The sequence below is a fragment of the Ranitomeya imitator genome, chromosome 2, assembly GCF_032444005.1.
Source record: "Ranitomeya imitator isolate aRanImi1 chromosome 2, aRanImi1.pri, whole genome shotgun sequence".
NCBI lineage: Eukaryota > Metazoa > Chordata > Amphibia > Anura > Dendrobatidae > Ranitomeya > Ranitomeya imitator.
The window spans coordinates 196,309,569-196,333,208 of record NC_091283.1 but is presented as its reverse complement, the minus strand read 5'-3'; the positions used below and the strand labels follow the sequence as shown (position 1 = coordinate 196,333,208).

General features: G+C 45.1%; 1 protein-coding gene across 1 annotated transcript in view; it reads right to left on the bottom strand.

Moving 5' to 3' along the window:
- CRB2 (crumbs cell polarity complex component 2) overlaps window positions 1–23,233 on the bottom strand; it is a 123,653-nt gene extending 100,420 nt beyond the window's left edge. The window contains exons 1-4 of the mRNA XM_069754550.1: window positions 23,194–23,233; window positions 22,458–23,126; window positions 693–888; window positions 439–578 (exon numbers count right to left, since the gene is read on the bottom strand). Coding sequence (XP_069610651.1) covers window positions 439–578; window positions 693–888; window positions 22,458–23,126; window positions 23,194–23,233 — 1,045 coding nt within the window. The remainder of the gene's footprint in view (window positions 1–438; window positions 579–692; window positions 889–22,457; window positions 23,127–23,193) is intronic.
- Between the last annotated feature and the right edge of the window lie 407 nt (window positions 23,234–23,640).

The window sequence follows — 23,640 nt, the reverse complement described above, 5'->3', positions numbered from 1 at the left end:
TTGAATTCCACATGTTTTATGCACATGATGTGTTTTTTTTCCCGCAAAAAAACGCATCGCGGTAAAAAAACGCAGCATGTTCATTAATTTTGCAGGTTTTTTTTGCGGATTTCCGACTATAAAATGCATTGGGAAATGTCCGGGAAAAAACGCATCAAAAATGCGGCAAAAAACGCATGCAGATTTCTTGCAGAAAATTTCAGGTTTTTCTCAGGAATTTTCTACAAGAACTCCTGAACGTGTGCACATAGCCTAAAACTGAACTTTTTGGCCACCGAAATAGCCAAGTGTTGGTCTGAAATGGGTCAGTTTCTGTAAACCTCATCCAACAGTGGGCAATCCCAATTCTGGCCTGCCTCCTTCATGGACCCGTAGTGGATGACCGCAGAGTATGTACACCCCAAACTGCTGATTTTATGATTATCTAAATGTACTTACCTGCCCAACAGAGGCATTCATAGCCTTTGGTTCCTTCCAGGCATGTGGCATTATTAATACATGGGTTGGAGGCACACTCCAAAATATCGACTTCACACGTCTGTCCTAGAAATCCCGTGTCCGTGCAGTTACAGTAGAACCTGTAATACAGACCCAAAAGTAAGCAAGGTGCCAGCTATCACTTATTACTTATCGCACAGGTGTGCAAAAATGCAAAGATAAAGGATAAAGGAGAAATACGTGGAGCAGAATACCCGTTAATGGCATCGATGCAGGTTCCTCCGTTCTGGCATGGTTGGCTTTGGCACTCGTCAACATCTAGCTGGCACAAGTGGCCTTCATATCCTGCGGGGCATTCACAGGTGAAGAGGCCGATGTGATCCTGGCACGTGGCCCCATTCTGGCAGGGGTCTGACTGACACTCGTCAATCTCTGTCTCACAGTTGACACCTTCAGACACAAGGAATTATCACGTTAAGGTAAAATTGTGCACTGGAGCACCCGTATCATCTATCCTGTGATTGTGCACCCGAGTGTCCTGACTTTGTACAGAAACCATCACTGTCTGGTCACCCAGGTCTGGCATAGGTTTGTGCCAAGATATAATGCAATACTGCTAGGTTTTCTTCTGAACATTTCAATTATAGAAATGTCTCAGGATTTCCAATTCTGATAAAATCCCTTTTAATATGCAAGAGCAAAATGCACGTCACTTCTCTGGCGGTAAAATTCTGTCACTTATGTAAAACTTTTTGTTGCTATCAGCTATGATAATGCTGTATGTTTATAGCGATAATAGTGTTCACACATTTTGCCAGCAGAGGGCAGCACAATACCATGAAAAACACTTTCTCTTGATTGGCTATCAATTGTCAGCTCTGTGATTATACCCTTTCTGGTAAAAATCAAAGTATATCGCTGGGAATTCTCCTACCTGGATCTGTAACATTTGCACCAAAGTCTAAACTACTATTTCACTGCAAATCAAAGCAATTAATGTAAAAGCATCAGCTCAAAAATGTATAATGTGCTTTATTTTTTTTATTCCATATATCATCAGTCCACATGAAAAGAAGCAACTTTGTAATATATCTTATTGGAAAAATCTGCTACTTTTTTGCTCTAAATTTGATGGTAAAATCTGGATAACTTGTATTCAGTGATGACAAATTTCCCCATTTTGGAGATAAGAGATGACAGCTGGTTCAGATTTCCACTGGTAACCTCCGCCATCTATGTAGTTGTGTGCACTGCATGTATGGAGCACGTACAACACACTGCAAAATTAGTGTACTACAAGTTACAAGTTGATCACAGGCTGAAGTCTCCAACTGAGACTAATACAAATGTAAAAGAATGAAACATAAAAAAAATTAACAAAAGTTCATATCACCCGGAATGTAAATGAAATAAAAAAAATTGATTTTCGCCATGAGCACAACTGTCTGAGCAAAACATATGTATCCTGTGCAGTGAACGCTAAACACCACTTCGCCTCCCCCAAAAAATGTAATATTAAGGAAATCAGAAAGACCCCAAAATGGTGGTTATTAAAGCTACAGCTTGTAAACCAAAAAACAAACAAACCAACAACCAAAAAAGTCCTCTTACGGCTCCACAGGCCAAAACAAAGTTATAGCTATTGGAAAGCAAGATGGAAAAAACAAATGATGAGGCCCATGGGTCTGTCACCCAAGGACCCTCAAACCTTGTGCTGGCGTTGGGTAGACTTCTTCATGGTACTTGAGCATTAGACAGCACCAGTATCTGAGCTCTGCCCAGCACCGGTACTTGGGCAATAGACAGCAACTGTATTCGAGCACTGGCCAGCATCATTACTCGGGCACTGGAGTGCACCGCTACTCGGGCACTGGTCAGACCCGTTATTTGTGCGCTGTATAGCACTGTTATTTGGGCACTAGCCAGCACTGGGGAGCACTGGTATTTGGGCACTGGCCAGGACTGTAATTTGGGCACTGGTCAACACCAGTAAATGGGCACTGGTCAGCACCATTACTCGGGCACTGGAGAGCACTAGTATTTAGGCACTGGTCAGACTTGCTATTTGGGCAATGTTTAGAACCAGTATTTGGGTGCTGTATAGCACTGGTATTTGGGCACTGGTCAGCACCATTACTCAGGCACTGGTCAGCACCGGTATTTTATTATACAAAATATTATTTGAGCACTTTACTAAACTATGTGAAAAGTGGCTTTGTTTCGGGGCACTGTGGCGCCCCAGGGTCCTGGTCGTCACAGTGGTATTGCTTTCCTCCAGGGGAAAGTGATGCTAGGTTTGGAGGCAAGGAAGGATAACTGCATCCAGGTATCACAAACATGCAACACATTCACACTCCAGGCCACCAGGGGGAGCTTTTGATCCTATTTACTAGGCGACTCCCCATATATATACACCTGGTAGTCTGTAGGGAAAGTTAGTCAGTCCTTCAGGGAAGCTGTTCAAGGCAGGAGCGAATTCCTGTCAGAGGACGGATGAGAGGGTCCACGGAGCTGTGCATGCCCTAAGAGCTGCAGCTCCCAGAAAGACATTTTGAAGGCAGAATTGTATTGCAGTGAGCGTGAAGGAAAGCAAAGCACAGGAGAGGATACCAGAAGAGGACCAGCCCCGAACAGGCTGCCTCCTTCTGAGGCGCAGAACACCGGTAGCCGGAACACCGAGGCAGTAAGTACCTCTATGCCTTACTTCAGAGACCGGCAGGACAGCTAATTGCAGGTTACCTGTCCACACCTACACCCAGGAGGCACAGTGGCACCCCTCAGAGGCCGGGGCATGTTAGAGTCCCTATAAACAGCCTCAAGCCACCAGACATACGGGTTTTGTCCTATCCGACTACGGGGGACAGAGAGAGAGACACCACATCTGTGAGGCCCTTATTTGAAGCTTATGCAGTAAGGGATTACACCACTACAGCGCAAAGGAAGGCTATTGATTTCCACCTGGACAAAGGGACTCTGGACTTGCCTCCGAACCGGCCAGACTCTGCCTGCCCTGTGATCTGGTGCTCTGGACTGTGGATGCTGAAGTCTTCAGTAAAGGTAAAGAGACTGAAACCTTGCGTCTTCGTTCTTTTCTGCGCCTCTCATCATACCACCATCCACACACCGGGAAGCCCTGGGGACATACTTCACCTGTGTGAAGGTATACATCTAGCTGCCATAACATCACCCCAGCGGACCCCTTAAAGCAGCGTCGGTCACCCTGACCGAATACCACAGGTGGCATCATGAACAAACTCTATTCCTTTAAAGATCTTTCCCCCCTTTTATACGGGCGTCCCAGGGCCACGGACCGGGTCAGCCACCGTGACATCCCCCCTTTTGAGCCGACCGAACCCAGTACCGAGTACCCCACGGCTCCAGCACCACGTGGTGGAAATATTTCAAGAGTGTATAGGATTCAGAGCTGTATCAGAGCTGCAGTATAAATTATCTGGACATATTAGGGTAGTGTTATTTTCCCAGTATGGGTTGGTGTGATTTGGACAGTGTATGGTATTACTACTTAGCACCTACTTTTGGGAAAAAATTACAAAGCTATGTAGCATCTGTATGGCAGGATTAGTCATGGCTTTCGGATTGTGTGCACTGTATAGCAGTTTTTTTGCTATAATTTACAGGTAATCTATTACAAATTTTGAGTTACTTTACCCTTTTTTGGACCTTGATATTACGGACGTCATTGATAAGTCCGCTGCTATCCATCTATTCAGCTTGTAATAAGGGAGTCAGCATTGCCGGACATTAGTTGACCTGTCAACACTTTTCATCTCCCTATACCAAATTAACCCTTCGTCTTGACAGGGGCAGCTTTCAAAACCTTTTGGGATTATGCCTGCTGTGAATTGTAACTGGCCAGTTAATTTTATTGGCTCCGTGGCCTAACAACGAGGAAACCACACAATGGGGTAAATGCATTTCGGACTAGTGTCTTTAAAGCTGCAGTATAAGTAGAGATCAGGGAGGCAATCTCCAACAATGGTGGGTTATAAACCTGTTTATTGGTGGCTTCTGCTGGACCAGTAAATCTGTGAGAATTCAGAAAGGAAAATGTCGCTATGTAGGTGGCCGACCTCTTCTCTCATGCAGAATATAGAACCATAATTGGACTATATTCTATGGCCCTGATTCATTTTGCTCGCCAGTCTTCATGAAAGTTGCACTGGAGATGCATGCACCTCTTAAAAAACATGGTGCATCCCTCAGCAGATGTGCACTAGCGCAACAAATGTACACCACTTTGGAGTAAATTATGGTTGAATTTGTCTTCCGTGCCACATCCTGATAAGCCCTAACTACTTTTCAAAAAGCTGTTAGAACTGGCCAGGATTGGAGGAAAAATGCCCGGGCATCTTTTTTTAGTGTTTTGCCATTATATTTTTTTTTTTTGCTCGAAAAACTGACAAAAGATTTTTCTTTCTCAATATTGAATGGAATTAAAAAAAACGTATTGAAAATGCCAGAGGAAAAAAAAAAAAAAAAAAAAACCAGCAACTGGAAAAACAAAAACAAAATAATAAAAAAAACCACCAGTGGTCAAATACAGCTCTGGCAAAAATAAAGAGACCACCACATCAAAATCCTGTTATGGGCAGCCCAATCTCCAGACCTAAACCCCATTGAAAACCTCTGGAATGTAATGAAGAGGATGATGGATAGTCACAAGCCATCAAACAAAGAAGAACTACTAACATTTTTTCGCCAGAAGCAGTGTGAAAGACTGGTGGAAAGTATGCCAAGACGCATGAAAGCTGTGATTAAAAATCATGGTTATTCCACAAAATATTGATTTCTGAACTCCTCCTGAGTTAAAACATTAGTATTGTTGTTTCTAGATGTTTATGAACTTGTTTTCTTTGCATTATTTGAGGTCTGAAAGCACTGTTTTTTTTGTTTGTTTTTATAATTTTGACCATGTTTCTTTGTCAGAAAAACAAATACAAAAATTATTGCTTGAAACTTCGGAGATATGTTGTCAGAAGTTAGTAGACTAAAAGAACAATTTACATTTTACTCAAAAATATACCTATAAAGAGAAAAATCAGACAAACCGAACATCTTGCAGTGGTCTCTTAATTTTTGCCAGAACTGTACATTTAAAATGGGCTCAACAAAAAAGCACTGAAAAAAAAAGAAGTTATTTGGGCACTGGTCGGCACAGTCATTTGGGCACTGGTCGGCACTATTATAATTAACAATTTAAAACAAATAAAGTGCACATTAGATATATTCCCATATGAATAAATAGGGTGCACAATTTATTGACCAACCAAAATTAGTAAATAAAGTGCAATAGTAGAAAAATATAAAAAAAAAAATTATATAGCAACCAGTCTGGCACGCCACTGCCCCCCATACACACACCACTCCAATGCGCGTTTCGCTACCGCTTCGTTTATTTGCTTTATATGGGAATTATTATTTTTATGTCATTTTTACTTCCCATTTAATGAGAAGTATTGAGAATATCATGTTTTGGATATACTGACAGTATTATAAAATTTGCCACAAGGTGTTTATTTGTGCACTTTTTATTTATATGTCTATTTTCATATCATTATATATTTTTATATTTCCCTATATGAAAAAAAAAATTATATATATATATATATATATATATATATATATATATATATATATATATATATATATATATATTTATATATTTTTTTTTTTTTTTTTTTTTGCTGACTTGCCTACCATTCTATGCCCCCTGTATCAAACATGCCTTTCTTATGCTTTTATGATTTTTAATTTAAAGAAATATTTTGTTAACAATAAAGATCTTTTAGTGTACATCATTCTTCTATGGTATTTTGTGTAACCATGTTTTTTAGATGTTAATAAGGTGATACATTCTTTTATCATTAGTACTTTGAATACATTCACACCAGGGCTGTTCAGATGCCCGCGTGAAAAAATAATAATAAAAATAAAATCTCGGCGTGCACTCGTTTCTCCCGTAATTCGGATGATACTTGCCTATTCAAGACTAAGGGTAAGTTCACACAGGGCGTTTTTGCTGCTTTTTTTCTGCGGCAAAACCTGATCTTCTTGGCAGGAAAGAAGCTGCGTCAAAAACGCAGGTGTAGGTGTGTTTTTGGTGCGTTTTTTTCTCTTTGTCCATGCTAATGTCCTTGAATTTTCAGCAACAAAAACGCAGCAAATAATGATACATGTGTTTTTGCTGCATTTTTTCAACATTCATTCAAGTCAATGGATGAAAACGCTGAGAAAACGCAGCAAAAATGCTGAAAAAGTGACATGTTCTATGTCCAAAAAACACAGCAAAGCACAAAATACTGATCACCCAAAAAATCAATGTGTGTGCAGGAGATTTCTGAAATCTCATAGGCTTTGTTGGTACTGTAAAAAGCAGCTGAAAATTAGCATAAAAAACGCAGCAAAAACGCCCTGTGTGAACTTACCCTAAGGAGGCATTAAAAAAAAAACCAATGACAACAATTAGATTTCATAAGGATCAATGATATTGCATCTGGATTTTTTTTTTTTTGCAAATCGGAATTACTACTGATGTATAAAAACGGATGACAATACAGATCAGATTTTTTCTAGATGAAAATCAGACAATTTTTTTTATACTCTGTGTGTACTTACCCCAAGAAGCCATCTCTCTACTGCTCTACAGGTGTGGTTCCCTTATAACTGGAGATCAATGGTGATTCTGTACTTGGCCTTGGGGACTATTATTCCACATCTCCGGATAATAATAACACAGAGAAGACGTTGTATAGTCTGAATATTATGACTAGTGATGAGTGAACGTGCTTGAATAAGGTGTTATCTGAGCATGCTTGAGTGCGGAGTGTCTTCGGCGTGCTCTAAAAATATGTTCGAGTCCCCGTGGCTGTTCGACAGCTGCAACATATACAAGGACTGCCTAACAAACAGGAAATCCCTGCATGTGCTGCAGCTGGCGAACATCCGCGAAGACATGCAGCCGCGGTGACTCGAACATATTTTTCGAGCACGCCGAAGACACTGTTAGCACCTGAGCATGCTCAGATAACACCTTATCCCAGCACGTTGGCTCATCACTAATTATGACCACACCAGCCTCTCTATTGTGTGGTTCCATCTGCTTGCCTAATAGGATTATGCTAGTTTTATAGCAGGCTGTGGGGGTCCGGAGGGGGTCTTCTTATAGCTTGCACAAAGAAATGTTCCAAACAGTGATTGAGCACAAGAAACATTCGTCCTCCATGCACCTCACATTCCCACACACTTGTAGAGTTGTCATTTCTTGTGCCAGGCGGTGTTCTGGGGCTGGTGACGGCTGGCACTAAACTAAGGACTGGATTCCACACTGTGACACTACTACGTGTGGCTGCTGGCATTAGTATGTACGCTGTCATCCTCCGCACATAGGCCACATTCAGTATGGAATAGAAACACGTCACCACTTCTGTATTTATCACCCACTGCCGGTTTTGACTACAAATACTGATGTGAAATAAACGCCAAATATTGAAGGTGTGAACGTGACCATATGGTGATAGATATACAATGATCCTTGTAGAATTTTCACAGTGGATGTGACAGGTAAGGCTTCTTTCACACTAGCGTCGGGCCCGGCCCGTCGCAGTGCGTCGGGCCGAGGTTACCGACGCTAGCGTTGCCTCCGCCGCACAACGGGTGCAGCGGATGCTGCTTTTCAGCGCATCCGCTGCCCCATTGTGAGGTGCGGGGAGGTGGGGGAGGAGTTCCGGCCGCGCATGCGCGGTCGGAAAAGACGGTCCGTCGGCTGCAAAAAATGTTACATGGAACGTTTTTTGCGGCCGACGGTCGGCCGAAAAACGGCGCAACCGTCGCGCGACGGTTGCGACGTGTGGCAATCCGTCGCAGTGCGTCGCGTAATGTTAGTCAATGGAGAAAAAACGCATCCTGCAAACACTTTTGCAGGATGCGTTTTTTCTGCAAAACGACGCATTGTGACGGATTGCAGTTAACGCTAGTGTGAAAGTAGCCTAACATGTCCAATCCTCGCAGACAGGGGCAGCTGCTATAAGGCTCATTGAGCTCATTAAAAACACTTTAACCCTACAATTTCCCTTGGTTTCCACAGGCCGACACTTTACAATATTGTAATTTAGATATTTCATAATAAAAATCTCTAAGCAGGGCCAGAGTTTAACCCTTTAGTGATCAGGGCCAATTTTGACCTTCAGAACCAAATCAAATGTAACAATTCTGACCACTGTCACTTTATGTGGTAATGACTCTGGAACGCCTCAATGGATCTCACTGATTCGGAGAATGTTTTTTCATTACATATTGTACTTCATGCTAGTGGTAATATTTCTTCAATGTGACCTGCACTTATTTATGGAAAAAATGGAAACTTGGCAAAAATTTTGAACATTTTGCAATTTTCAAACTTTTAATTTTTATTCCCTTAAATCAAAGAGTCACGTTGCACAAGATAGTTGATAAATAACATTTCCCACATGTCTACTTTACATCAGTACAATTTTGGAAACATTTTTTTTTTCTTTAGGAAGTTAAAAGGGTTATAAATTGACCAGCGATTTCTCACTTTTCCTACAAAATGTACAAACCCATTTTATTTTTAGGGACCACCTCACATTTGAAGTGACTTTGAGGGTATGTGCACACGTAGATGGAACCTCTGAGGATTTTTCCGCACCTGTTTTGAGAAATCCGCAGGTAAAAAGCACTGCGTTTTACTTGCGGATTTAATGTGGTTTTTGTGCGGCTTCCCCATGCGGTTTTACACCTGCGGATTCCTATTATGGAGCAGGTGTAAAACGCTGCGGAATCCGCACAAAGAATTGACATGCTGCGAAATAAACAATGCTACGTTTCCGTGCGTTTTGTTCCGCAGCATGTGCACTGCAGATTTTGTTTTCCATAGGTTTAAATGGTACTGTAAACTCATGGAAAACAGCTGCGAATCCGCAGTGTCAAATCCACTGCGGATCCGCAGCAAAATCCGCAGCGTGTGCACATACCTTAAGGGGCCCATATGATAGAAAACACCTAAAGCCGGGGTCACACTAGCGTGTTTTACGGACGTATGAGAGGCGCAGAAAATACGCATTGCACACGGTACAATGATTCTCTATGGCCCAGCTCCTATCTGGCGCATTTTACGCATCCGTATTCTACGGTCTTGTACGGCCGTAGACAATCGCAGCATGCTGCATTTGTCAGCGTATTATGCAAAAAATCCGCCAATGAAAGTCTATGGGGGCGGAAAAATATGGATTACACACGGACCATGCGTGTGACTTGCGAGAAATACGCAGCGGTGTTCTATAGAAAAGCCGGCAATTCAGTGCGGTATACAGTAAAATCACACTGACAGCTTACAATAGAATAGGTAGAATAAATGTGTACACATAGTATATATATATACACATATATATGTATATGTCAGCGAGACATATATATATATATATATATATATATATATATATATATATATATATATATATATTTAATACAGCGCTAGATAGCTTAAAAGCCGGTAATTCAATTGTCGGCTTTTGCTATCTCCTTCTCAAACCCGACAGGATATGAGACATGGTTTACATACAGTAAACCATTTCATATCCCTTATGTTTTTACATATTCCTCACTAGTAATGTTACAAGTGCATGTGTGTAAAATGTGGGGGCTCTAGCTGTTAAAATAAAGGGTTAAATCACGGAAAAAATTGGCGTGGGCTCCTGCGCAATTTTCTCCGCCAGAGTGGGAAATCCAGTGACTGAGGGCAGATATTAATAGCCTGGAGAGGGTCCATGGTTATAGGACCCCCCTGGCTAAAAACATCAAATGAACAATAATACCACATACAAGGGACAAATACCACAACACCATGACCAGACACCATATTATCACCACATAGTGACCTATAATACTATCTACAAGGAACAAATACAGCCACACCATGTACAGACCATATATTACCACCACAGTAACCGAACACTATCACATACAAGGGACAAATACCACCGCAGCATGTACAGACCACATATTACCACCACACAGTGATCGAATAATAGCATATACAAGGACCAAATAACACCACACCATGACCAGACCACATATTACCACCACATAGTGGCCAAATAATAGCACATACAAGGAACAAATACCACCACACCATGACCAGACAACATATTACCACCACATTGTGACTGAATAGTACAATACTGATCATTAATAAAAAAAATAAAATCAATACTATCACCATAAGTGCCATTATACAGAGGAGATCTGTACTTAGTATGCAGTGTCTGTGTACAGGTAATACAGTGGTCACAGGTGCCATTATACACAGGAGCTCTATATATAGTGTCAGTGTACAGGTTATACAGGAATCACCAGTGACATTATACACAGGAGCTCTGTATACAGTATACAGTGTATAGTGTCAGTGTATAGGTAACACACTGACTCACCAGTGACGTCTGTAGCTGAAATCCTTAATCTTTGCCTTTCTTTTAATCCAGCGCAGACCGCCATCACTTCTTTCAGCCAGGACTCGTCTCTGCATAAAATAACACAGTTATCTAGAGCACCGCATCCAGAGCACATTCCCTACGTTTTCCCTTTCTCCTACACATCTGAATACAGACGTTCACCCACCATTAATATATAATTGGTTATTATGCAACCCAACATTCCAAATATAAATTATAATCCGCCACTATCTGTACATAACCACTTTCCCTATTTAATATATAAATTAATTAGCACCTGTACTCTTTTCCCCAATTTATTACCAGTCACTTTATCCTCAACGACCCCACTATGTACCTCCCGCTCTAACCCTTACCCCGATTCATTATAGTTACATGCCCCTTCTGCCTCAATTCATTGTCATGTCTTCTCTCTCTCCCACTCTCTATTCATCATCAACTGCTCTTCCCCACCCTCAAAATTCATTATTTGCTCTCCCCACCTTCAATACACCATTTGCTCTCTCCACCCCCACCTTAAATTCAATTGCCGTCCCCCGTCCCTCACAGTCACTTGATGTGCAGTCCCCATCACCCCCACTTCATCATTTGCAGTCCACCTTCATCATTTAGTCCCCTATCCCCCTTCACTTCATCTGCAGTCCCCCTTACTTCATCATTTGCAGCCCCATATCATTTCATCATGTGCAGTACCCCCTCAAACACAATTCATCATCTGCAGTCTCCATCACTCCCACATCATCATTTGCAGTCCCCGTCATTTGCAATCCCCATCACCCCCACCTCATTTCCAGTCCCCATCACCTCTGCATCATTTGCAGTCCCCATCACACCCACATCATCATTTGCAGTCCCCATCACCCCCACTTCACCATTTGCAGTACCCATCATCATTTGCAATCCCCATCACCCCCACATCACCATTTGCAGTTGACATCACCCCCACTTCATCATTTGCAGTCCCCGTCATCCCCACATCATCATTTGCAGTCCCCATCACCCCCACATCATCATTTGCAGTCCCCATCACCCCCACATCATCATTTGCAGTCCCCATCACCCCCACTTCATCATTTGCAGTCCCCTATCCCCCTTCACTTCATCTGCAGTCCCCCTTACTTCATCATTTGCAGCCCCCTATCATTTCATCATGTGCAGTACCCCCTCAAACACACTTCATCATCTGCAGCCCCCTATCATTTCATCATGTGCAGAACCCCCTCAAACACACTTCATCATGTGCAGCCCCCTATCATTTCATCATGCGCAGTGCCCCCTCAAACACACGTCATCATCTGCAGCCCCCTATCATTTCATCATGCGCAGTGCCCCCTCAAACACACGTCATCATCTGCAGCCCCCTATAATTTCATCATCTGCAGCCCCCTATCATTTCATCATCTGCAGCCCCCTATCATTTTATCATGTGCAGTACCCCCTCAAACACACTTCGTCATTTGCAGCCCCCAATCATTTCATCATGTGCAGTACCCCCTCAAACACACTTCATCATGTGCAGCCCCCTATCATTTCATCATGCGCAGCGCCCCCTCAAACACACGTCATCTGCAGCCCCCTATCATTTCATCATGCGCAGTGCCCCCTCAAACACACATCATCATCTGCAGCCCCCTATAATTTCATCATCTGCAGCCCCCTATCATTTCATCATCTGCAGCCCCCTATCATTTTATCATGTGCAGTACCCCCTCAAACACACTTCGTCATTTGCAGCCCCCAATCATTTCATCATGTGCAGTACCCCCTCAAACACACTTCATCATGTGCAGCCCCCTATCATTTCATCATGCGCAGCGCCCCCTCAAACACACGTCATCTGCAGCCCCCTATCATTTCATCATGCGCAGTGCCCCCTCAAACACACATCATCATCTGCAGCCCCCTATAATTTCATCATCTGCAGCCCCCTATCATTTCATCATCTGCAGCCCCCTATCATTTTATCATGTGCAGTACCCCCTCAAACACACTTCGTCATTTGCAGCCCCCAATCATTTCATCATGTGCAGTACCCCCTCAAACACACTTCATCATGTGCAGCCCCCTATCATTTCATCATGCGCAGTGCCCCCTCAAACACACGTCATCATCTGCAGCCCCCTATCATTTCATCATGCGCAGTGCCCCCTCAAACACACATCATCATCTGCAGCCCCCTATAATTTCATCATCTGCAGCCCCCTATCATTTCATCATCTGCAGCCCCCTATCATTTTATCATGTGCAGTACCCCCTCAAACACATTTCATCATCTGCAGCCCCCTATCAATTCATCATCTGCAGCCCCCTATCATTTCATCATGCGCAGTGCCCCCTCAAACACACATCATCATCTGCAGCCCCCTATAATTTCATCATCTGCAGCCCCCTATCATTTCATCATCTGCAGCCCCCAATCATTTCATCATGTGCAGTACCCCCTCAAACACATTTCATCATCTGCAGCCCCCTATCAATTCATCATCTGCAGCCCCCTATCATTTCATCATGTGCAGTACCCCCTCAAACACATTTCATCATCTGCAGCCCCCTATCATTTCATCATCTGCAGCCCCCTATCATTTCACCATGTGCAGTACCCCCTCAAACACATTTCATCATCTGCAGCCCCCTATCATTTCATCATCTGCAGCCCCCTATCATTACACCATGTGCAGTACCCCCTCAAACACACTCCATCATCTGCAGTCTCACTCTCCCCCACCTCATCCATTTAAAAAAAACAAAAATGTTTTTTATACTTACCTCAGTCCTTCCTGGGGAGTCTAGTGTTGTCAGAAGTGAAGCAGCAGCTAGAATGTATTAGCTGCTGAGAGGACCTGACAGGAGCCCCTACATTCTAGCACATTCACTACTGAGATTGCTAGAATGTATGGGCTGTAGTCAGGACCTGCAGGGAGCCCATACATTCTAGCTACAGCCGAGCAGGAGCTGCGCAGCCGATTTGGTGAGACGGCCGTGCACAGCTCCAAGAAGGCTCCCGGGCCCCAGCGCTGATGTGTGCGCCGCAGTGCACAGTATTTTAGTGCACGATCGGGCCCGATCAGTAGAAGCACAACAGTGGGGCCCTGGATTTGCGGGCCCCTCTGTGTACTGCTGCTGATCGGGCACCATACAGCAGTAAGGGCAGTAATGCCCTGATGGCGGCCCTGGGGGTGGTCCACCAGGTCAGCTCACCCTTGGGAGGTTCGTTGTCGTGGATCTGTGGGTTCACTTTAGGAGTTCCAAAAGATCTTACAGTACAATCAGGCCATGGACCCCGCTGGTACCCCTGACTCCTACCCAAAAGGAACTACTGTTCCTTTGGGAGAATCAATCAAGGATTATGTCCTTTTTGAAATCCATGGAGTCTTGTCTCTCATCTCTGCAGGTTTCCGACCCTGGGAGTGCTCCGCAGCTGGCTGACCTCCAACAGGGGCTTGCTCAGCAGCGTGACACTCAAGCCCACCTCCTTAATTTCATGGCATTTGTGGATGATCGTCTTCGTGCCCTCCAGTCCTCGGCTCCTGTTTCTTCTCAGGCCTTGGCTCCTCACCCGCCGCCTCGCCTGGCTATACCCCCTCGTTACAGTGGGGATCCTAAATTATGTAGAGGGTTTCTGAACCAATGCCAGCTCCACTTTGAGTTGCTCCCTATGCAGTACCCTACTGACCGAGCAAAGGTGGCCTTTGTGATTTCCCACTTAGAGGGAGAGGCCTTAGCTTGGGTAAACCCCTTCTGCGAGCGAGATGAGCCTCTTGTCTCTCAACTCTCCATCTTTTTATAATAATAATATAATAATAATAATTTTTATTTATATAGCGCCAACATATTCCGCAGCGCTTTACAACTTATAGAGGGGACTTGTACATACAATAGACATTACAGCATAACAGAAATACAGTTCAAAACAGATACCAAGAGGAATGAGGGCCCTGCTCGCAAGCTTACAAACTATGAGGAAAAGGGGAGACACAAGAGGTGGATGGTAACAATTTTTAGATACTTTTTGTAAAGTATTCGACAAACCGGGTCGTTTGGCCTCTACCACCGAGTCTTTTTTTAACCTTCACCAGAGTGCTCTCTCTGTGGGTCAGTATGCCATTCGGTTTCGCACACTTTCATCCGAATTAGGATGGAACAATGAGGCATTGGTGGGAACCTTTTGGCAAGGGATCTCGTCTCGAATCAAGGACGAATTGGCGGGCCGGGATACTCCGACTTCCTTGGAGGATCTTATATCCCTGGCAACCCGCATAGACCTATGTTTCCAAGAGTGTACCCGAGAATCCGCGAGAGGAGAGTTCCTCATCTTCCCTCGGCTACTCTGAGTCCTTCCTGTCCACGTCCTGTGTCGACTTCTGCTATTGCTGTCCCGGAGCCCATGCAGGTGGATCATCTCAAACTGGTGGAACAGCGCCGGAAGGAGAGACTTCCCAAGGTCTCTGTTTCTATTGTGGCAGTGCGGCTCATCTTCTGCGTTCCTGTCCTTTGAGGCCGGGAAACGCCTCCATCTAGGACAGGTAAGAGAGGTCTCCCTGGTTGTCCCTGAATCCTCTCAACCTCTGACTCTTTCTGTTCTTTTGCATCTGGGTTCTAAACGTTTTTCTGATTTAGCTTATATAGATTCTGGGGCGGTGGGAATTTCATCCAACTCGAGGCGGTTAGGAGACTACGGATTCCAGTCAGAACCCTGGAGACTCCTCGGCAGATTGCGTCGGTCGACGGCCAGCCCCTGCGAGAGTCTATTACTTTGGCGACCGAAGAGCTGGAACTCCAAATAGGAATCTTGCATCGGGAGAAAATAGGTTTTTATGTTCTGCCTTCGTTGTCTCACACAATTCTGCTTGGACGTCCTTGGTTGAGGACTCACAAACCTTATCTTGACTGGCAGTCTGGTGATATTCTGCGTTGGGGACTGTTTTGCCAGAGTAACTGTCTGCGGCCAGTTCTGCCGAAGAATTCTTCCCGTCCAAATCCAGTGCCCTTCCACCTATTGGTTCTTCTTGGATGTCTTCAATAAGAAAGTAGCAGAGATCTTGCCACCGCATTGTCCATATGACTGTCCAATCAATCTTGTTCTGGGCTCTACTCCGCCCAGAGGCCGAATTTATCCATTGTCTCCCACAGAGAAGCAAGCTATGTCCAAATAAGTCTGGGAGAATTTAGCTAGAGGCTTTATTCGCAAGTCCTCCTCTCCTGCAGGTGCAGGTTTTTTCTTCATCAAGAAGAAGGATGGCTCTCTCCATCCATGTATTGACTACCGAGGTCTAAACAATCTCTCAATTAAGAACAAGCATCCTTTACCTCTTATTCCAGAGTTGTTTGATCACCTTAGGGGAGCTCGTATCTTCACGAAATTGGATCTTCGTGGAGCGTACAATCTTATCCGTATTCGCTCCGGAGACGAGTGGAAGACCGCCTTTAACACCCGAGACGGTCACTGTGAGTATTTAGTCATGCCCTTCGGTTTATGCAACGCTCCTGCGGTGTTCCAGGAGTTTGTGAATGATGTTTTCTGGAATCTACTCTACTCCTGTGTGGTGGTATACTTAGACGACATTCTTGTATTTTCCCCGGATCTTGCTTCCCACAGAAGAGACGTCCGCCAAGTCTTGTCTCGTCTTAAGGTACCGTCACATTTAGCGACGCTCCAGCGATATAGACAACGATCCGACCTAAACTAGATCGCTGCAGCGTCGCTGTTAGGTCGCTGTAGAGATGTCAAACACAGCAAATCCAGAACGATGCAGGAGCGATCCAGTGATGTACTTATCGTTCTCGCTGGTTGTTAGCTCTGTGAAAAAACATTGCAGGCATCGTTGCTTTTGCTGTCAAACATGACGAATCACGCCGACCTGACGACCAAATAAAGTTCTGGACTTTCAGCTATGACCAGCGATGTCACAGCAGGATCCTGATCGCTGCTGCATGTCAAACACAACGAGATCGCTATCCAGGACGCTGCAACGTCACGGATCGTTGTCGTTCTCGTTGCAAAGTTGCTCAGTGTGAAGGTACCTTTAGAAAAAAACATCTGTATGCCAAATTCGAGAAGTGTGTCTTTGAGCAATCTTCGTTACCGTTTCTAGGTTATATCATTTCTGACTCTGGCTTGCAAGTGGATCCGGATAAAGTGTCTGCTGTGCTTGACTGGCTATGTCCCCATGGGGTTAAGGCAATTCAATGCTTCCTTGGCTTCGCTAACTACTATCGGCAGTTTATCCCACATTTCTCCACTCTGGCTGCCTCTATTTCTGCCTTGACTCGCAAAGGGTCCAACCCTCACGTCTGGACCTCTGAAGCTGAAGACGCTTTTCGGTCTTTGAAACAAGCCTTTGCCACGGCTCCCGTACTCCGTCGTCCAGAGATTAAGCCTTTCATTCTTGAGGTAGATGCCTCTGCCATAGGCGCTGGTGCAGTACTATCCCAGAGATCTTCTTCCGGACAACTGGCTGCTTGCGGCTTCTTTTCCAAGATGTTCTCCATCTCGGAGAGGAATTACGCCATTGGCGACAAGGAACTGTTGGCCACTAAGTTGGCGCTAGAGGAGTGGCGGTATTTGTTGGAGGGGCCGTTCATCCTATCAAGATCTACACTGACCACAAGAATCTGGAATATATCTGCTCTGTGCAAAGACTTAAGGTACCTTCACACATAACGATTTAGTTAACGATATCGTTGCTTTTTGTGACGTAGCAACAATATCGTTAACGAAATCGTTATGCGTGACAGCGACCAACGATCAGGCCCCTGCTGGGAGATCGTTGGTCGCTGGGAATGATCAGGACCTTTTTTTGGTCGCTGATCACCCGCTGTCATCGCTGAATCGGCGTGTGTGACGCCGATCCAGCGATGTGTTCACTGGTAACCAGGGTAAGTATCGGGTTACTAAGCGCAGGGCCGCGCTTAGTAACCCGATATTTACCCTGGTTACCATTGTAAAAGTTAGAAAAAAAAAAAAAACAGTACATAATCACATTCCGATGTCTGTCACGTCCCCCGGCGTCAGCTTTCCGCACTGTGAGTATGTACTGTTTTTTTTTTTTACTTTTACAATGGTAACCAGGGTAAATATCGAGTTACTAAAGCGCGGCCCTGCGCTTAGTAACCCGATATTTACCCTGGTTACCCGGGGACTTCGGCATCGTTGAAGACAGTTTCAACGATGCTGAAGTCTTTCCCCTGATCGTTGGTCGCTGGAGAGAGCTGTCTGTGTGACAGCTCCCCAGAGACCACACAACGACTTACCAACGATCACGGCCAGGTCATATCGCTGGTCGTGATCGTTGGTAAGTCGTTTAGTGTAACGGTACCTTTAAAGGGACACTGTCACCTGAATTTGGAGGGAACAATCTTCAGCCATGGAGGCGGGGTTTTGGGGTGTTTGATTCACCCTTTCCTTACCCGCTGGCTGCATGCTGGCTGCAATATTGGATTGGAGTTCATTCTCTGTCCTCCGTAGTACACGCCTGCACAAGGTAATCTTGCCTTGCGCAGGCGTGTACTACGGAGGACAGAGAATGAACTCCAATCCAATATTGCAGCCAGCATGCAGCCAGCGGGTAAGGAAAGGGTGAATCAAACACCCCAAAACCCCGCCTCCATGGCTGAAGATTGTTCCCTCCAAATTCAGGTGACAGTGTCCCTTTAATCCTCGCCAAGCCAGGTGGTCTTTATTCTTTGCCCGTATTGACTTTGAGCTACATTTCCGTCCTGGTGATAAGAATTGCAAAGCTGATGCTTTGTCCATTTCCTTTCTCGTAACCGACGTTGTGGAAGAACCCTCACACATCGTGGACCCCAGATCATTCTTGTAGCTCCTATCAGCATGACTTCCTTGCGTCCGGGTAAAACCTTTGTTCAGGAGAACAAGAGGAGTCGAGTTTTACATTGGGGTCACTCCTCTAAGCTGGCAGGCCATGTGGGATACAAGAAAACACTCTCTCTTATCTCGCGCTATTATTGGTGGCCGTCCCCAAGATGTCGAAGTTTTGTAGTATCCTGTCCTTCCTGTGCAAAGAACAAGGTTCCTAGGCATCTGCCCTCCGGTCTTCTGCACCTGCTGCCAGTTCCCTCGGTCCCCTGGCAACACATTGCTATGGATTTTATTACTGATCTGCCTCGGTCTTCTGGTCATAGGGTCATTTTTGTAGTTGTGGATCGATTCTCCAAGATGGCTCATTTTGTCTCTTTGCCTGGATTACCTTCCGCTCCTGAATTGGCAAGAATCTTCATTACTCATATTTTTCGGGTTCACTGGTTTCCTCTACACATAGTTTCTGATAGGAGTTCAATTCACCTCTCGGTTCTGGCGGGCTCTTTGCAAAGTGATGAATGTAAAATCGGATTTCTCCTCAGCCTACCATCCTCCAACCAATGGACAAGCAGAGCGCACGTACCAGATTCTAGTGACTTATCTCCGTCATTTTTCCAACGTCCATCACAACGATTGGTCTGATTTGCTTCCGTGGGCCAAGTTCGCGTACAATAACCACATTAATGACTCTTCTTCCAAATCACCCTTCTTCATCGTTTACGGGCAACATCCTGGTATCCCTCTGCCGGTACTTCCAGCCTCGGGTGAGCCGGCGGCCGATCTTCTGTCCGAGGAGTTCTCTAGGGTCTGGCAGGAGACCAAAATCGTGCTAGAGCAGGCGCAGAACAGGATTAAGAGACATGCCGACAAAAGACGCCTGGACCCTCTGTTACACCAGCCTGGTGATAAAGTGTGGTTGTCTTCCAGGTTCATCCGTCTTAAGATTCCCTCGTATAAATTAGGTCCACGGTACATTGGTCCATTTGAGGTTTTGGCTCGTATCAACAATGTTGTCTACAAACTGAAACTACCTGCTTCTCTTCGCATTCCCAATTCTTTTCACATCTCCCTTCTGAAACCTGTCATTTTCAATCAATTCCATGCTTCTCCTGGTCAATCACCTCTGCCAGTTTCCGCTCAAGATGTCTTTGAAGTTAAAGATATTCTTGCCATGAAAAAGTCTAGAGGTAAAACTTTCTTTTTGGTCGATTGGAAGGGTTTTGGTCCCGAGGAGAGGTCTTGGGAACCCCGTGAAAACATACAGCCTCCTCAGATTTTAGCCAGATTTCTTTCTGGTTTTAGAAAGAGGGGGTGTAAGGGGAGGAGTACTGTCACGGCGCCACTTCATGCCGCCGCACCTGCCGCCGTGCCTGCCGCTCTCTCCTCTGCTCGCCGACATACTTACCCGTCCCGGAGCGCTCCTGTGGTGTGCGCGCACCTTCCGGTCTCTTCTCCTCCAGACTCGCCGCCGGTTCCTGGCTCTCGTCGGGTACGCGTGCACACCTCTGTCTCCAACTCCTTCTGCGCACACGCACTTCCTCTCTCTGGTCTGCAGACGCTCCATTTTTCCACTCTATGACTCTGGAGGATCCTGACCTGGAAGTCCTGCAGCACTCGGTCTATTTAAGGTGACTCCTTCCTCTGCTCCATGCCTGATTGCTGTTTACCTTTTCATGTGACCCAGGTCCCTCCTTGCCCTGTGCCTCCGCCATAGCCAGTCTGTCCTGTGTCTCCGCCATAGCCAGTCTGCCCTGTCTCCTCCACAGCCAGTCTGTCCTGTGTCTCCGCCATAGCCAGCCTGTCCTGTGTCTCCGCCATAGCAAGTCTGCCCTGTGTCTCCGCCATAGCCAGTCTGTCCTGTGTCTCTGCCATAGCCAGTCTGCCCTGTGCCTCCGCCATAGCCAGTCTGCCCTGTGCCTCCGCCATAGTCTGCCTTTCCTGTGTCCCCACCGTACCCTGCTTGCTCTGTGTCCTCTCTTTACCCTTCCGGTCCAGCTTCAGGTCAGTTCACCCTTGGAAGGTTCGATGTCGTGGATCTGTGGGTTCACTTTAGGAGTTCCAAAAGTTCTTACAGTTATAAACTGTAGTAAAACAATTGGGGGTGCAAAGTTCGCACAACACATCTAGATAAGTTCCTTGGGGGGTCTAGTTCCCAATATGGGGTCACTTGTGGGGGGTTTCCACTGTTTAGGTACATCAGGGGCTCTGCAAATGCAATGTGATGCCTGCAGACCATTCCATCTAAGTCTGCATTCCAAACGGAGCTCCTTCCCTTCCGAGCTCTGCCATGCGCCCAAACTGTGGTTCCCCCCCACATATGGGGTATCAGCGTACTCAGGACAAATTGGACAACAACATTTAAGGTCCAATTTTTCTGTTACCCTTGGGAAAATACAAAACTGGGGGCTAAAAAATATTTTTTGTGGAAAAAAAAAAGATGTTTTATTTTCACGCCTCTGCATTATAAACTGTAGTGAAACACTTGGGGGTGCAAAGTTCTCACAACACATCTAGATAAGTTCCTTGCGGGGTCTAGTTTCCAATATGGGGTCACTTGTGGGGGGTTTCAATGTTTAGGCACATCAGGAGCTCTCCAAACGCGACATGGCGTCCTATCTCAACTCCAGTCAATTTTGCATTGAAAAGTCAAACGGTTCTCCTTCCCTTCCGAGCTCTGCCAGGCGCCCAAACAGTGGTTTACCCCCACATATGGGGTATCAGCGTACTCAGGACAAATTTTACAACAACATTTGGGGTCCAATTTCTCCTGTTACCCTTGGTAAAATAAAACAAATTGGAGCTGAAGTAAATTTTTTGTGAAAAAAAGTGAAATGTTCATTTTTTTTTAAACATTCCAAAAATTCCTGTGAAACACCTGAAGGGTTAATAAACTTCTTGAATGTGGTTTTGAGCACCTTGAGATGTGCATTTTTTAGAATGGTGTCACACTTGGGTATTTTCTATCATATAGACCCCTCAAAGTGACTTCAAATGTGATGTGTGTGATGTGGTCCCTAAAAAAATGGTGTTGTAAAAATGAGAAATTGCTGGTCAACTTTTAACCCTTATAACTCCCCAACAAAAAAATTTTTGTTCCAAAATTGTGCTGATGTAAAGTAGACATGTGGGAAATGTTACTTATTAAGTATTTTGTGTGACATATCTCTGTAATTTAAGGGAATAAAAATTCAAAGTTGGAAAATTGCGAAATTTTTGCCAAATTTCAGTTTTTTTCACAAATAAACGCAGGTAATAGGAAAGAAATGTTACCACTATCATGAAGTACAATATGTCACAAGAAAACAATGTCAGAATCATCAGGATCCGTTGAAGCGTTCCAGAGTTATAACCTCATAAAGGGACAGTGGTCAGAATTGTAAAAATTGGCCCGGTCATTAACGTGCAAACCACCCTTGGGGGTTAAGGGGTTAAAGCAATGGCATAAGCCAGCAATATGCCATTACTACGATGAAAATACCCTTCAACCTCAAGTACAGACAACTTGAAGTGCATAGACCCCAGTACAAAATCTCCAAAGGGGCCCTGAACAGTCACTTGAATTGGTCTTCTCACATGGCCCATTGTAGACTCTAGGACCCAACTGGGATTGCAACCCCTGATTTGGGGGAGACATGGAGGGGATCATATGTAATAACTAGCAGACATGGTATGGGCATAAAACACATGCAGTGATCGGTATCTTGCATCCTTACCTGTGTAGCCGGTGGCACATTCACACATGTATCTATCCATCTGGTTGAGGCAGGAGCCATTGTTCTGGCACGGCTTGGACGCACACTCATTTATGTCTATTTCACAGTGATGTCCTTGGAAACCTGGCACACAGTAACAAAGGTATTGGTTCTCCTTGGTCACACAGATGGCATTATTCTGACACGGGTTTGGTGCACACTTGTCTATGACCGTTTCGCAGTGCTGCCCTGTATAGCCTGGACGACAATCACATGTGTAGCTGTCCATGTTCTCCACACACAGAGCGTTGTGGTCACAAGGGTTTGGTGTGCAGGGCGACACCTTATTCTGGCACTGTGGACCACTGTATCCAGCTAGGCAACTGCATGTGAATGAGCCCACATCATCCGAGCACTGGGCATTTGGAAGGGCACATGGGTTAGTATCACACGTAACGGTGCAATTAGATCCAAGTTGGCAGACACACTGGTAGTCTGGGTATCCCAAGATACTGAGACACATGTGGGCAATAGGGCAGTCATAAACTGTACATGCATTATATAATAGTCCACACTCTGGTCCGGTGAAGATCTGAGGCTCTGTGGGGCAGAGACATATAAACCCACCAGATGTCTCCTGGCACGTCCCTCCATTCAGACAGGGGCTGGGTAGGCAGTGTTGTGCCAGGCCTGAAAAGCAAAGAAAGAAAATTAGTTATTATGCTGAGCAGATGTAATGTGAAACTGTATATCAAACCTGCAAGTCTTATATCCAGCCAAGACCTCAGAGTAACCATAGTCTTAGGAAGTAAATGAAGCAAGGTGGCATCTATTACAGGTGCCCTACATCACCTCCTCCAGTAGCCAATCTGTGGGGTCACCATTCATTTGAAGGTGTAGGAAGATATGTACCCCTCCTCACATGTAAAGTGCCATGGAATAAATGGCGCTATTATAATAATAATTTACTATATAATCGTCTAAGGGTGACTTCCGTCTGTTTGTCTGTCTGTCACGGAAATCCCGCGCCGCTGATTACCAATCAGCGACTGGCACAGTCCGGCCGCGAATTCGCCCCTTCCTACTCTCTGTCAGTGCCCCCTTCAGTCAGCGCTCACACAGGGTTAATGGCTGCGTTACACCACGTTATGCCGCGGTATAACGCACTTCGTTGACGCTGCTATTAACCCTGTGCGACCAACTT